The following is a 14173-nucleotide window of genomic DNA, read 5'->3' as shown; positions in this document are numbered from 1 at the left end:
ACACAAATTTGATTATTAGAGTTCTATTTTACAACTTAAGAGCTACATTGATTTTTCATTACAAGGCAGGGCAATGCATGTAATGCAGAGAATAACACCTCTATTTAAACACACATATATATATACAGTACACTAGCAAAATATGAACACAATACACTTTTTTTTTAGAATGAGAAGAACTCATGGGGTCAAGTCCATTCACTCCTCTTTTTCCACATTTCCCCACAAGTTTATTTTAAATAACTGGAAGATGCTTTACCATTCATGTATAATTTTCTCCTTTGAACAGGGTTTTTGGATTGCTTTCCAAACATTTGAATTGTCGTCTCTTGTCATACCATATTATTTAAATTAAAAAATGTATAGTTATACATTGTTAATTACCATATTAAAGACAAAACCTGTTTCATATCTACCCTATGGTTCTCTTAAGAATTCTTCATAGAGGAGGGCAGATATGCAGTAGAATGTAGATCCACATTTAGATTTAGAGACTAGAATTTTGCCCTTCGTACATTAGGCACATCTGATAGCTCAGGGTAAAATTCACTATCTCTTTGAATGCTAGATTATTTAGAAAGGAGTACAGCCATTTAGGCAAAGTTTAACTAAAGAATTATGAGCCAGGTTTTCAGAGTTGAGAATGTGCAGTCTTTGCAGCTGCCTGACTTGCGTCCGCCAAATCACAGATGTGCACGTGCAAATCAAATCACAGAAGTGTAGGACTGGAAAGGACCTCAATAGGTCATCTACTCCAGTAGCCTGCACTCAAAGCAGGACTAGATAATACTAGACCATTCCTAACAGGGGTTTGTGTAACCTGTACTTAAAAACCTCCAATGACGGAGATTCCACAACCTGTCCAGGCAATTTGTTCCACTACTTAACTACCCTGACAGTTAGGAAGATTTTCCTAATGTCCAACCTAAACCTCTCTTGCTGCAATTTAAGCCCATTGCTTCTTGTCCTATTGTGAAAGGTTAAAGAAAACAATTTTTCACCCTCCTCTTTGTAACAACCTTTTATGTACTTGAAAACTGTTATCATGTTCCCCCCTTAGTCCTCTCTTCCCCAGACTAAACAAACCCAATTTTTTCAATCCTTCTTCTAGGTAAGGATAAAAGTGGGAAACAACAGGGTGATAGCATGGTAGGGGTCTACTATAGACCACCTAACCAGGAAGAGATGGATGAGACTTTTTTAAAAAACTAACAATCATCCAAAGCATGGGACTTGGTGGTGATGGGGGACTTCAACTACCCAGACATCTGTTGGGAAAATAATACAGCAGGGCACAGATTATCCAAAAAGTCCTTGAGATGCATTGGAGACAAATTTTTATTACAGAAGGTGGAGAAAGCAACCAGGGGAGAGGTTGTTCTAGATTTGATTTTTGACAAATAGGGAGGAACTGGTTGTGAATTAAAAAGTGGAAGGCAGCTTGGGTGAAAGTGATCATTAAATGATAGAGTTCATGATTCTAAGGAATGGTAGGAGGAAAACAGCAGAATAAAGATAATGGATTTCAAGAAGAAAGACTTTAGCAAACTCAGGGAGTTGATAGGTAAGATCCCATGGGAAGGAAGTCTAAGGGGAGAAACAGTTTGAGAGAGTTGGCAGTTTTTTGAAAAAGACATTGTTACGGGCACAAAAGTAAACTATCCCACTGCACAGGAAAGATAAGAAGTATGGCAAGAGACCACCCTGGCTTAATCAGGAGATCTTCAGTGATCTGAAACTCAGAAAAGAGCCTACAAAAAGTGGAAACTATCTCAAATTAGGAAGGATGAATATAAATAAACAACTTCAAGCATGTAGGAACAAAATTAAAAAGGCCAAGGCACAAAATGAAATTAAACTAGCTAGAGACATAAAGGGTAACAAAAAGTAATTCTACAAATATATTAGAAGCAAGGGGAAGACCAAGGACATTACTCAGTGAGTGGGGAAAGACAATAACAGAAAATATGGAAATCTCAAAAGTGCTAAATGACTTATTTGGTTCAGGTTAGTAGTGATCAGACATCTAACATAGTGACCACCAGTGACAATGAGGTAGGATCTGAGGCTTAAATAGGGAAAGAACAAGCTAAAAAGTATTTAGACAAGTCAGATATCTTCAAATCGGCAGGACCTGATGAAATACATCCAAGAATACTCAAGAAACTCACTGAGGAGATACCTGAACCATTAGTGATTATCTTTGAAAACTCATCAAAGACGGGAGAGATTCCAGAGGACTGGAAGATGGCAAATATAGTGCCCATCTATAAAAAGGGAAATAAGGACAACCTGGGGAATTACAGACCAGCCATTGTAACTTCAGTACCCAGAAACATAATGGAGTGAATAATCAAGCAACCAATTTGCAACCCTAGAAAATAATAAGGTTATAAGTAACAGTTAACGTGGATTTGTCAGGAACAAACCATGTCAAACCAACCTAATAGCTTTCTTTAAAAGAGTAATAAGCCTTGTGGATAGGGGGGAAGCAGTAAATGTGGTATATCTTGACTTTAGTAAGGCTTTTGATACTGTCTTGTGTGACCGTCTCATAAACAAACTAGGAAAATATAGCCTAGATAGAGCTACTATAAAGTGCATGCATAACTGGTTGGAAAACCATTCCCAGAAAGTGGTTATCAGTGGCTCACAGTCAAACGGGAAGGACATATCAAGTGGTGTCCCACAGAAATCAGTTCTGGGTCTGGTTCTGTTCAATATCTTCATTGGTGATTTAGATAATGGCATAGAGAGTACACTTATAATGTTTGCGGAGGACACCAAGCCAGGAGGGATTGCAAATGCTTTGGCGGATAGGATTAAAATTCAAAATGATCTGGATAAACTGGAGAAATGGTCTGACGTAAATAGGATGAAATTCAATAAGGACAAATGCAAAGCACTCCACTTAGGAAGGCACAATCAATTGCACACATACAAAATGGGAAATGACTGCCTAGAAAAGAGTACTGCGGAAAGGGATCTGGAGGTCAGAGTGGATCACAAGCTAAATATGAGTCAACAGGGTAATACTCTTGCAAAAAAAGCAAACATCATTCTGGGATGTATTAACAGGAGTTTTGTAAGCAAGACACAAGAAGTAATTCTTCCACTCTACTCCATGCTGATAAGGCCTCAGCTGGAGTATTGGGTCCAGTTCTGGATGCCACATTTCAGGAAAGATGTGGACAAATTGGAGAAAGTCCAGAGGAGAGCAACAAAAATGATTAAATTTTGGCCCTATAGGCACAATCAGAAAGTACTAGATTTAACCAGATACTGTGGCCAGTATTTTCAAGAGGACCTAAAGTTACAGTCCTAAATGCTTAAGTGCCTAAGTAAGTGGCATGAATTTCAAAAGTGCTGGGCACCCAGCAGTCTATGGACTCTGCACTCACTTAGGTACCTAAATATGAACTTAGGAGCCTACATTTAGGCACCCATTATTGAAAATATTGGCACATGTATCTTTATTTAAAATCATACATGTCTGCTTGGAGTTAAGAGGCCACTTAAAGCACCAACAAAACAGCCTCCAGTTGAATTGCACTGTAAACTATGATGGAGACCTCATGTCTTTACTATGAGTGATGAAAATGATCAAACATTTGGTGTTCGCTTGGTGTCTAATTCTGCTCCCAATGAACACAACAGCAACACTCCCATTAACTTCAATGGGAGTAAGATTAAGATCCTAGATGGTGTGGTTATTCTAGTAGTTAAAAACACAGGGGTGGGAGACTGATGTTCCATAGTATAGTCTCAGCTCTGCAATAAACTTACCTTATAACCTTGGGCAAGTCACTTACATTCTCTTTGCCTTGCCTTCCACACCTTTATTGAAAAATTGAGGTAATACTACTTACTCAATTTGTAAGACTCTTTTGAGGCTAAATGTATCAATGTGACTAAATGTGCAATGAGAGCTTTCTCTAGTCTAGCCAGTGCCATAGTGTGTACTTATAAATGCAATTAACTCTCATTGATTTTTGTGTCAATTTACTACATTTTTAGTAACTAGTTCATGTATACATTCTTTACTTTTTAAAATTTTCTGAAATTGTGTATATATCAAGGACAGCTAATATAACATTAATTTTAGCCATGCCCGTTTGCTCTTTTACTGTTGAGTCTTTTGTTATACTGTTCTTTTTAACAATTTAGTGACCGGTCAAGAATTCTTTGCATTTTTCTAGTATTTTGCTGAACAACAAGTTGTTGAAAGGCATACTGGAATATCCACAATCAATAGATATACATCTTTTGGAGAATCACATATAAAGACAGTAAGCATCGTATGTGACTTAACATATGCTAAAATATATTAAGGATTATCTTTAAATCTTGATTTTTTTTAAGCATTGAAAAGTTTTCACAATACACAGACACAATAAAATCATTTTGGTCTGAAGGCAGATCATGCTTAAACTGGATCTCCACAATACAGACAAACGTATGTTATTTCACACAAAGTAGTTAATGAGAATTTTGATTACATAGCTCTGCCATGTTTTGTAGTCTCAGAACTGATACTATTCATTGTAAAGCAGCAAAATAAGTTAGGATGCCTTCTTTTTGTTTGTCTGAAGCAAAGATTTTTAGGTCAAAACAGAGTTTCTGCCATAATCTGATTTAGTGTTATCACCAAACGTTGCTTGGTATAGACTAGAAGGTGGCAGATGTGTTCTATAAGAAGAACAGTTCAATTTTTTTCTTGTCCAGAGTCACCTAATACAGTATGAAGCACTTCCTACCTTGCTGAAAGTGGGTATTTTACCACTTGCTCAGCTCCATTGTAAATATGGTTCCAAAATCTGGCAGTCAGTCATCTTTTTCCTTTGAGCTTATTTTGGGGAATTCCCTGTTCTAAGCAATTAACGTATTTTAGTTCAAACTGTGAGAAGTCCCAAATATTATCAAAAATGTCTCAAACCACAGTGGTTATTTGAGTTAGTCCAAGATCGTTTGATTCTCCTATTCCTTGAGGACAGTAAGATGACATCTCCACGACTAGTCATACTGGTTTGTTTGTCCCATCCACTTCCCTCAGGTAAGCAGGGTCTTGAACTGTGTTTCTGACTCTGCTGGTGCTCTGCCTATCCATCCTCATCTTAAAGGGAAAGCAGAAGTCTTTGAAACAGCGCTTGAAGTTTTCATCCAAAAAAGCATACAGGATAGGATTTAGACTGCTGTTGGTGTAACCCAAAGCAATACAGAAATAATAGCTGGAGATTGCTGCAGTGCTATGGGGCACATCCCCTAGTGCCTCAACCAGCACAAAAATGTGAATGGGAGTCCAACAGATAATGAAAACTGCCACAACAACAAGAACCAATCTGGTGATCCGACGAAGGTTTCGGTCTTTTTCTCGAGACCCTGAGAGAAGTCGTACGCTCTTCAAGCGCAGGATCATCAGGGTATAGCAAACAATGATAATGAGAACTGGAATAACAAACGCAAAGACAAAGACGCAGATTTTCATGAAGATGTCCCACCACATATAATCAGGGTCTGGAAACTGCAAAGAACATTCAGTACTAGCAGTATCTATAAATGGAGGAGGCAAGAAGAAGAAGAAGAAAATTGCTTTATTATTAGACATTCCAACCTATAGCTGCATTACAGTATAAGCTTGCAAAAGTGATTACCATGTAATGTGACACAAATAAATGGAGTTATCATTAAATCACTCCAATAATTGCTTTCCATTGTCATTGAAACTGGTTTTCCACTGCTGTCTTTCAGGACTAGTTGGAGAATATTTTAAAATGTGTTATATTACATTTTATATTACAAACTTTTGTGCACAAGAGCGGCATCAAACCTACAGAGGCACAAAAATACGATATATAGAGATGCACTGAACAGTTGTTAGGCTCTGGATCTCAGTTTGATTTGAGGCCAGGTTCCATGCAGTGGCAGAGCCAACTGGGGGAGGGGCGATGGGTTGTTGGTGAGCTGGAGGCCTGACACTCACTGGAAAGCAACAGTCCTGTCCCACAGGACTAGGTCTGGCTCTTCACTCCAACCATTGGAGCCTGGTGCATGGGGCCACAGCACCATTCAGGTTTGGCCTGGCCACCTCTCCATCATGAAAGAAGGGCAGTCAGGGCAAATTTTAATGAATGGTGTTGCGACTTGGAGCATGGGGATCACAGCGCCATTCAGGTTTGGCCGGGGCACCTCTCCATCATGATGGAGGTTTGTGTGGGCCAAATTTAAGTGAATGGCATTGTGAAATTGCACATGGGGTCTCAGCACCACACAAACCTGCAAACTGTGTCACAGCACCCGGAGTGGGGAGCTGGGCCCAGCTCCGCAGGACAGGAACTGCCTCTGCCAGGTGAGCATGGGGTGGACTCAACCATAAGCCCTGTGTGAAAGCCGATACACATACATCCAAAGGTTAGCTGGGGTGGGAGTCACACACACACACACACACACACACCCCTCCTTAATAGCTCCACCACTGGTTTAATTGAATTGAAATCTTGTAGCTGCTTTCATGCTATTTTAACCAAAAAAGGGTAAATTTCTGCCATCCTGAATGGTGGAAATCTCATCAGGTTAGCTGATCTCGTGAGATTTCTGCCATCATGAAACAGTCTTGCAATGAGACAATTACTTTGCAGAAATGTTTTCCCACATGCTTTCTTCAGTGCAAACACTATGCAGTCTGAGTGCTACATTCCCTTCGAAATATCTTTTTTTAAATGAATCTTAGGTAAAGCAAACTGGTATACGCAGAGTCTAACTGAGCTGCTCCTTTTGCAGAACACTTCATTGAGAATTCTGTCTGAGTAGGGACTGCAGGATTTGACCCCATTGACATCAGTTCACTTCGTTTCTTACTGCAATATTATGAATGGGGGTCACATGCTGACATTTTATTTTATGTTCTAGTCTTACTTCATCATACAGGAGGCTTGTAGTCAGTGTGATATTCTTGGGTTCATTTGCTTACCTCAGTGTAGTATTTCATCATATAAACCAGGCACAAGGAAAAACAAGACACAAGATAAATGGCAAAACAAGACAAAGGGTCAGATTCTCCATTAGTGTTTACTGGGCATTTTTTTACTATGACTGGTAGTTTGGCTTTCATTCCTGTCTGTGGAACCCATGTGCCTACTAGGTAGATATCTCTTTAAGAGATCTATTGAGTGGTGAGTAGGAGTGAGCTGTGTCTGGGTCACTGTTGCTAGGCAGATGAACAATTAGCACTCCACATCCAGAAGTTTCTGGAGTTGGGTGTGGTAGTTTGAGGTATGCTCAATAGTTTATAATAACTAGCTGCTGGAGTCAGACTCCATGAGAGCAAGAAGTCAGGGCAACTGCTATACAAAAGGCCATGTATCCTTTGTGGGTTGGGAGGAGCTGAGCCCAGGAGAAGGAAGTAGGGTGTTTTCCCTAGCTCTGAATTATTTTGCAGCATGTTAGTGATATTGTTAACCCTCCAAAAGAGAAGCATGGGCAATGTTAATTATAGAAAGGGAAAATCATGAGGGAAAACTCATTTCTTTTATTTTAATTGAATACTTTGAATGTTGTTCAAATTTTGAATGTCGTTAAATTGTCTCAACTAGTATGAGTCACTAACTTTTCTTTTATTTAAATGTGATGATGGAGAAAGTCATTTATTTTGCTAGTCTCATTTTTTTTGCATTTTTCTTGTAACAGTTTTTTTTTTGTTTTTGTTTTTGTTTTAAATCTATAGACTTAACTGAGTGGTTGATTAATCAGTTAGCTGACTGGCTAACTGTGATTTCAGCAGGGGAAGAGTCTGCATGGAGTCCAGCTGAAGATTCCTACAAGCAAGTGGAGGGAAGATGTTGCTTTTGACTCAGCAGATTGTATAGATTTGATTATCAAAGACTCTGAGACTTGGGTGAACTCAAACTAAGCTTTTTGGGAACTCTGAGTTTCTTCTCACTGTGTTTCTGCGGGAACTGACTGTTTAGATTTAATTTGTTTTCTTTTTTTACATGTATGTATAATAGTAAAGATAATGTTTGTGGATTATAAAATAGCCATGTTATAAACATTGTTATTATTATTATTTATTATGTTTCTTTATCATAAGATTTTATACAGTTGGTACTTAATTAAGTTCATTTCTTTTGGGGACTTGAATGTGGGGAGGTTGACTCTGTGCAATCCTTACTGAAAATCCTTAGAGACTAATTCTGGGTCTCCAGCTGCTTTTCTGTGGGAGTTGGGGTTTTTTTAGGCATTGGAGAAGGACAATGAAGTGAACTCTAGCCCATCCAAACTGAAGGGAAAAAACTTCTGAAAGTGCTGATACATCCTATTTTAAGATTTTTGTATAAAACTTTTTGATTTTTTCATTTTGGAATGACATTTTTTCAAAATTATTTATCTTGTATTTTATTATATATTCTATAATATGTACAAAATAGATATATAAGTATAAAATATTCAATTTAATGTTGTCAAATTTTGATTGATCTGAAACTGATTTTTTTCAGAATTTTCCTTCATGGAGAATTTTGAAATTTTTAGGTTTTGTTCCAATTCTAATGAAGCCAAATTTCAAAATCCTTTGTGAAACAGCTCTTCCTTTGTCCTCTCAGCTATAGTATTCACCAAATTTTTGATACTGTATTGCATGTTTTTGCAAGATAAATTACGGAAAATATTTGATTTAGATGTCAACTCATTTCTTTTTACACTCTCTCAATTAATAAATGTGACAGCTTTATGGAGTCTGGGAACAAATGTCTATATTTTTTAGCTATCTCATTCTTGTGCAATGCAGTTAATGCATTTCCTAAGTAGCAGAAAGCACAATATAGACCTCCTTCATACTGTCTGTATTAAAGAAAGGGGTGGCCTCTGTGGTTCTCCAAAGGAACAAAAAATGCAAAGGAGAATTTGATATTAGATTTAGCTTTCATTATTTTGAAAAGTTTCTAGACCTCCCTGTAGCAAAAGAGCAAAATGATGTTAAAATGGTCATTACGCTTGAAAACATATCACTGCATTTCCTAATGATCTCAGATTATTCACAATGTCCTCATGGTCATTCAAAGCTGTCATTGTGGGGTCTGGAAAACCATAGCAAATCCCTGTATTTGTTATTTTGAAGCAGTATCACAGTTAATACATTATTGCGTGGGGAGGAGGCTGAGAAAGAAGGTGGAAGCAAAATATTTTTTTTTACCTTGGAAACATGCTAAGACTGGCCCTGTTAAAGGCTACAGTGCAAAAGTTACTTAATGTTATTAGATTCTCATGCAAAAGATTTTATATTTGTATAGCACATGATTTACATTTTGAGAGAAATAAGAAATGTTGCTTCTATTTTACTTTCATACTTAAAATTCCCTGTTAACGCCAATGGTATTCAAAAACATTTCTTTTTTTCCTGGAACAAAACAAATTTAAAAGTCTTAAAACTCTCTCTCTCTCAAAAAAAAAATCCAGTTCCTGACATTAACAAAACCGATTAGAGCAATATTTGAAAGATACTCAATTTACTCATTTTCTTTTTCATGTTTCTATGAGTTTTAGATGAGTTTTGTGCATATGAATTTCATAGCTGCTATTCTCAGATCTTCGAACTTCTAATAAGTTAAAGTCTTCTGGGTTGGAAATTTAAAGAACTGGTGAAACCAATTACTTACCAAATTAGCTTTGAATATATAGACAAAGTAGTTCAGTAAGAACATGTACATTTATCTGTAATCCACATTCCTTTAACTTTAAATTAAAAATTACTTCAAATACTCAAAAAAGTGCAGAATATTGTACATTGCTGTGGATTTAGGTCCAGTACCTTCTTTTATATTTTTCAATTACATAATAAGAAACTGTTGGAATTGACTCAGATTCCACCTTAGCTAAATATATTTTAGTAAAATATTTACTTTAATTTACCCAAAGCCCCCACAATGGCAGGGAAATGGCAAAGTAAAATAAATCCAGAAAATTCTGGCAAATGACACACACGCACATGCTGCAGAGGAAGGTGAAAATCCCCCATGGTCACTGCCAGACTGAGCTGGGGGAAAATTCCTTCCTGAGCCCACATATGGCTAGCAGACCCTGAGCATGTGAGCAAGGACCAGCCAGCCAAGCAACTAGGGTTGCCAACTTGGTAATATTTAAAAACCGGACACTCCGGAGGAATGCTGGAACTTCCTTGCCCCGCCTCTTCCCCACAAGGCCACACTCCTGCCCCACCTATGCCCCTGAGGCCCCGCCCCCATCTACTCCTCTTCTCCCCTCCCCCATGTCGCTCACTGATTTTCCCCTCCTGCCACCCAGATCAGGAGGGACTTGCCTGCGGAGCCGGGGCTGAGAGCTGCAGCCACCCAATGAAGGTAAGAGTCAGTAAGCCCCGGCTGAGTAGGGGCTGGCGTGGGTGATGACCTGGCACCTCTCCACCTCCCCAACTCGCAGTAACCGGACTTTGGGTGTCCAGTCAGTAGATCTGACCGGACACTGTCAGGTCCACTTTTCAACTGGACTTTCTGGTCAAAAACTGGGCACTTGGCCAACCTACAAGCAACTGAGAAAGAGAATGCTCAGTGCCACTTCAGAGCCTTGCTTCCCCCGAATCCATCTGATCCCCAGGCCCATGTCCCATCTCCAACTGTGGCCATCCCTGATGCTTCAGAAAAAGGAGATTTTTTTAAAAACAGAATATATGGGGGGGAGGATAAATCCCTTTCTGACCCCCTGCAGGTGGCCGCTTAAACCCTGAAGAATGAGTTATTAGGAACATAAGACAAAATCTGGAAGTGAGCCTCAGGGCTTTTGAGCCCTACCCCCACCACCATCACAAGAAACCACGATGCACAAAAACACTCATAAATATGTCCAGCTCTCTCTCAAAACTAATTAAGTTGTTTGCCCTGACAATTCCTAGTGGGAAGCTGTTCCAGAACCTCACCTCTGTGATGGTTAGAAACCTTTTTCTAATTTCCAGCCTGAATTTGTTCATGGCCAGTTTGCAGGATCAGGGCCTTGGAAGAAACTAGAATTCTGCATTTTTTAAGAGATTGGTCTGTCAGTAAAGGAGAAACTCTGTTAAGGTCAAACATATCAAACTTATGCTGCAGGAAGGAAGTGTTAGCAAATACACTGTTGGGAATAATCCTGCATTAGGAGAACTAGATGGGCTAGACAATCTAAGAGAATAATTTTTAGAGATGGGCAAGGTCATTTGATGCTCAGATGTTAAACTGACCACACAGAGTCCTACCCAGAAATACTTTTCCTCACTGAGGAATTAGAGGTTAAACCTAAACTTTGGTTGGAAGTGAAAAAAGTAGCTTAGTCACTTCATCCTCAGGGCCATCCCTACGGGGGTGCGGAGCCCGAGGCGGAAGTCACAAATCTGTCACTTCTGGGACCAACCGCACCGGCCAATCGCACCGGACCCCGGGGCCCCCAAAGCACAGGGCCTGCAGCGGTCGCCCCAATTTGCCATACTCAAGAGACGGCTCTGTTCATCCTACTCCCAATTTATTTGTTAATTTCAAATAAGCACCAGATAATATAGTTGGCCATAGTTACTCAAATGAGGCTGACAATTAGAAATGCAGGGGTTTTGCAGTCAGCACGGAAGTGCATTTGCAAACAGTGCCCAATCTTGCTGTGCACAGTTATCAGTCTCAGTTTTGGGAGTAAGAAGCTCACTCACATCCTGATTCAACAGGGCACTTAGGTGCATGACTAACTCTTAAGCACCTCTACCCCACTATAGTGAATAGGATTACTCATGTGCTTAAAAAGCTAGACACATTCCTAGGTACCTTGCTGACTTAAGTGTTTCACATCTTTTAAAATATAATATAAGCAAGCCAGACAACTATTCTTCCCAGCGGAGGATACCTGGAAAGCACTCTTTCCAGAGGCAGTCATTGCTTTATTGAGACTGTCAATGCTTTATTAGTCAAAAAAGTTTCTGCAAAGCAGTGGTTCTCAACCTAGTTACCATTGTGGGCCGCATCCAGTACTAGCTGTATGGCCCTGAGGATGTCACATGGGCCGTAGCTCTGTGCTGACTGGGCCACAAGTTGAGAACCACTGCTGCAAAGCAAAAGAAGACACTTTCTTTCCAAAGATCTGAATGCATTGTTCCCAGAGCACTCTGTCTGCAACCCCAGCCAACCCAAGATCAAGATCAGGAACAAAATCCATGTTTTGCACACCAGTGCAGACCAATAGCCAATAAGTTTCCTCTCTGCACTCGCTAATGAGCATTAATGTTTTGTTTACATGTATCTATACCAAACGATTTAACAGGAAGTGAAATCAGTAGCGGCTGCTTTCATAAATGGGTAGAGCAGTCTTCCATAAAGTTCATAGGTTCATGTCTGCTAGAGTTCCATAATGCTTAGAGATATGCAGCCACTATTATGCCCCATAAGAGGAACATGAGCTCCACTCCACGGCTGGCCAGGTGTGATGATGGATGCCATAGAAGTGGGGTCATGGCCACACCACATTGCTGCTCCATCCTCACCCTTTTTTGGGTGGCTCAAAGTGCTAACCCAATGAAGTTCTTGAATGAGAGAGAGCACAAGAGCTACAATTGTCCTTATCTTCTTGGGGGGGAGGGAGTTTCATAATATGGCTTATATTTACTTAAGATGGAATCTGAAGTCACTGAATACGCACTGGAATTCATAATCTTCCAAGTGACACAAATATTTAGAGGAAAGCAGATATAGATTACAATACATGGCTTTTTGGTCTTCTAAGTAGTACTTATTCTGACTCTGCCTAAAAAAGTCAAGACCTACTAATCTTATGCATTTAAACCTTTCATTGAAGAAGCATGGCATCAAAATGTTTCCACTTTCTCCTCAGATGTTCCTCCATTTGGAATACAGAGCATTCTGCTTTATAGGGCCTGATTCTCTGCTGCCTTCTACTTTGTAGCTTGTGCAAATTAAATGTTCAACTCTACCTCATCAGGATGGTTGTGCTTTACACCCACTTGGCATGGTTTAAAGCACTGATCTATTGGGCCAATAGAGTACTCCGATTCACTGAAACTCATTTGTGCATGCATGTCCAGTTACAGTGAAACTCTGCGTCTAAGGGCTAATCCTGCAGTCCTTACTCAGAATGCCAGTTCCCATGATAGTATATGGGAGCTTGGGATACCTGTCCCATAGACCCTATGCCTCTCTGTTGCCCTATCTTGCTCCTACTCCCAACTCCTCCCTTGACATACTTTTCTCTCCAGCTACTATGACCTATCTTCTTTCCCCTCTTCTTCTCTAAGCGCCTTGAATTGATTATTTACAATCAGCCTTTAACTTCTAATTCTGCTTGACACTCTTCAAACACCAATCTGGCTTCCATTTTCTGATCTCCACTGAAACTTCTCTTATGAAGTTCTCCAGCCAGATCTCAGACTTTTATCCTGACCTTTTCCTCCTTGACCTATCAAGGATAATGCATCATAAAATGTCCTTTGTTCATTTAGTTGACCAGTGTATCTTATCTTTAACTATAATATTTCATACTATAATATTCTGTAGCATATTTAAATATTGAAGTCTTAGAAATATGAGTTCTTAGAGAAGTATTCCACTATTACAATTTTGCTGAGAAAATGTGACCGGGTTTTTTATGTACAAATTAAATGATGCACAAATTAGTGAAGTGTGATTCAATAAGTTTCTACTCTACTCAGTATTCCAAGTTACATTTATATTATTTTAGAAGCAAAAGCATTTGAGTTTAAGTGATCAAAATTATACTCACCTTCTCTGACTTTAGTGCCTCCAAGGACTATGGCAGATATACCAACAGACGAGGACAATAGCCAGATACAGATATTGATTATCTTTGCCTTGAGAGGAGTGCGGAAGTCCAGGGCTTTCACGGGGTGACACACAGCAATGTATCGATCAACACTCATCATGGTCAATGTGAATATGCTGGTAAACATGTTATAATAGTCAATTGAAATAACTATTTTACACAGCACATCCCCAAATGGCCAAGAGTTCATCAGGTATTCAGTGCTTTGGAAAGGCATAGTCGTAGTAACTAAAGCATCTGCCATAGCCAGATTGAAAATATAAATGTTTGTTGCCGTCTTCATCTTTGTATACCTGAAGTACAAGAAAAATAAATCTTAATTATAACAACACATTCGCATATGAAGCTACTGTATTAGGGA

The 14173-nt window shown here is 39.2% G+C and overlaps 1 protein-coding gene across 1 annotated transcript in view; it reads right to left on the bottom strand.

The window, feature by feature from the left end:
* Positions 1-4611: 4611 nt before the first annotated feature.
* OPRK1 (opioid receptor kappa 1) overlaps positions 4612-14173 on the bottom strand; it is a 37744-nt gene continuing 28182 nt past the window's right edge. The window contains exons 3-4 of the mRNA XM_084621671.1: positions 13753-14105; positions 4612-5550 (exon numbers count right to left, since the gene is read on the bottom strand). Coding sequence (XP_084477797.1) covers positions 5018-5550; positions 13753-14105 — 886 coding nt within the window. The 3' untranslated portion in view covers positions 4612-5017. The remainder of the gene's footprint in view (positions 5551-13752; positions 14106-14173) is intronic.

The sequence above is a fragment of the Lepidochelys olivacea genome (genome assembly GCF_965140295.1).
Source record: "Lepidochelys olivacea isolate rLepOli2 genome assembly, chromosome: 2".
NCBI classification, from domain to species: Eukaryota; Metazoa; Chordata; order Testudines; family Cheloniidae; genus Lepidochelys; species Lepidochelys olivacea.
The sequence above is the reverse complement of the archived record's forward strand: the minus strand, read 5'-3'. Positions and strand labels throughout refer to the sequence as shown.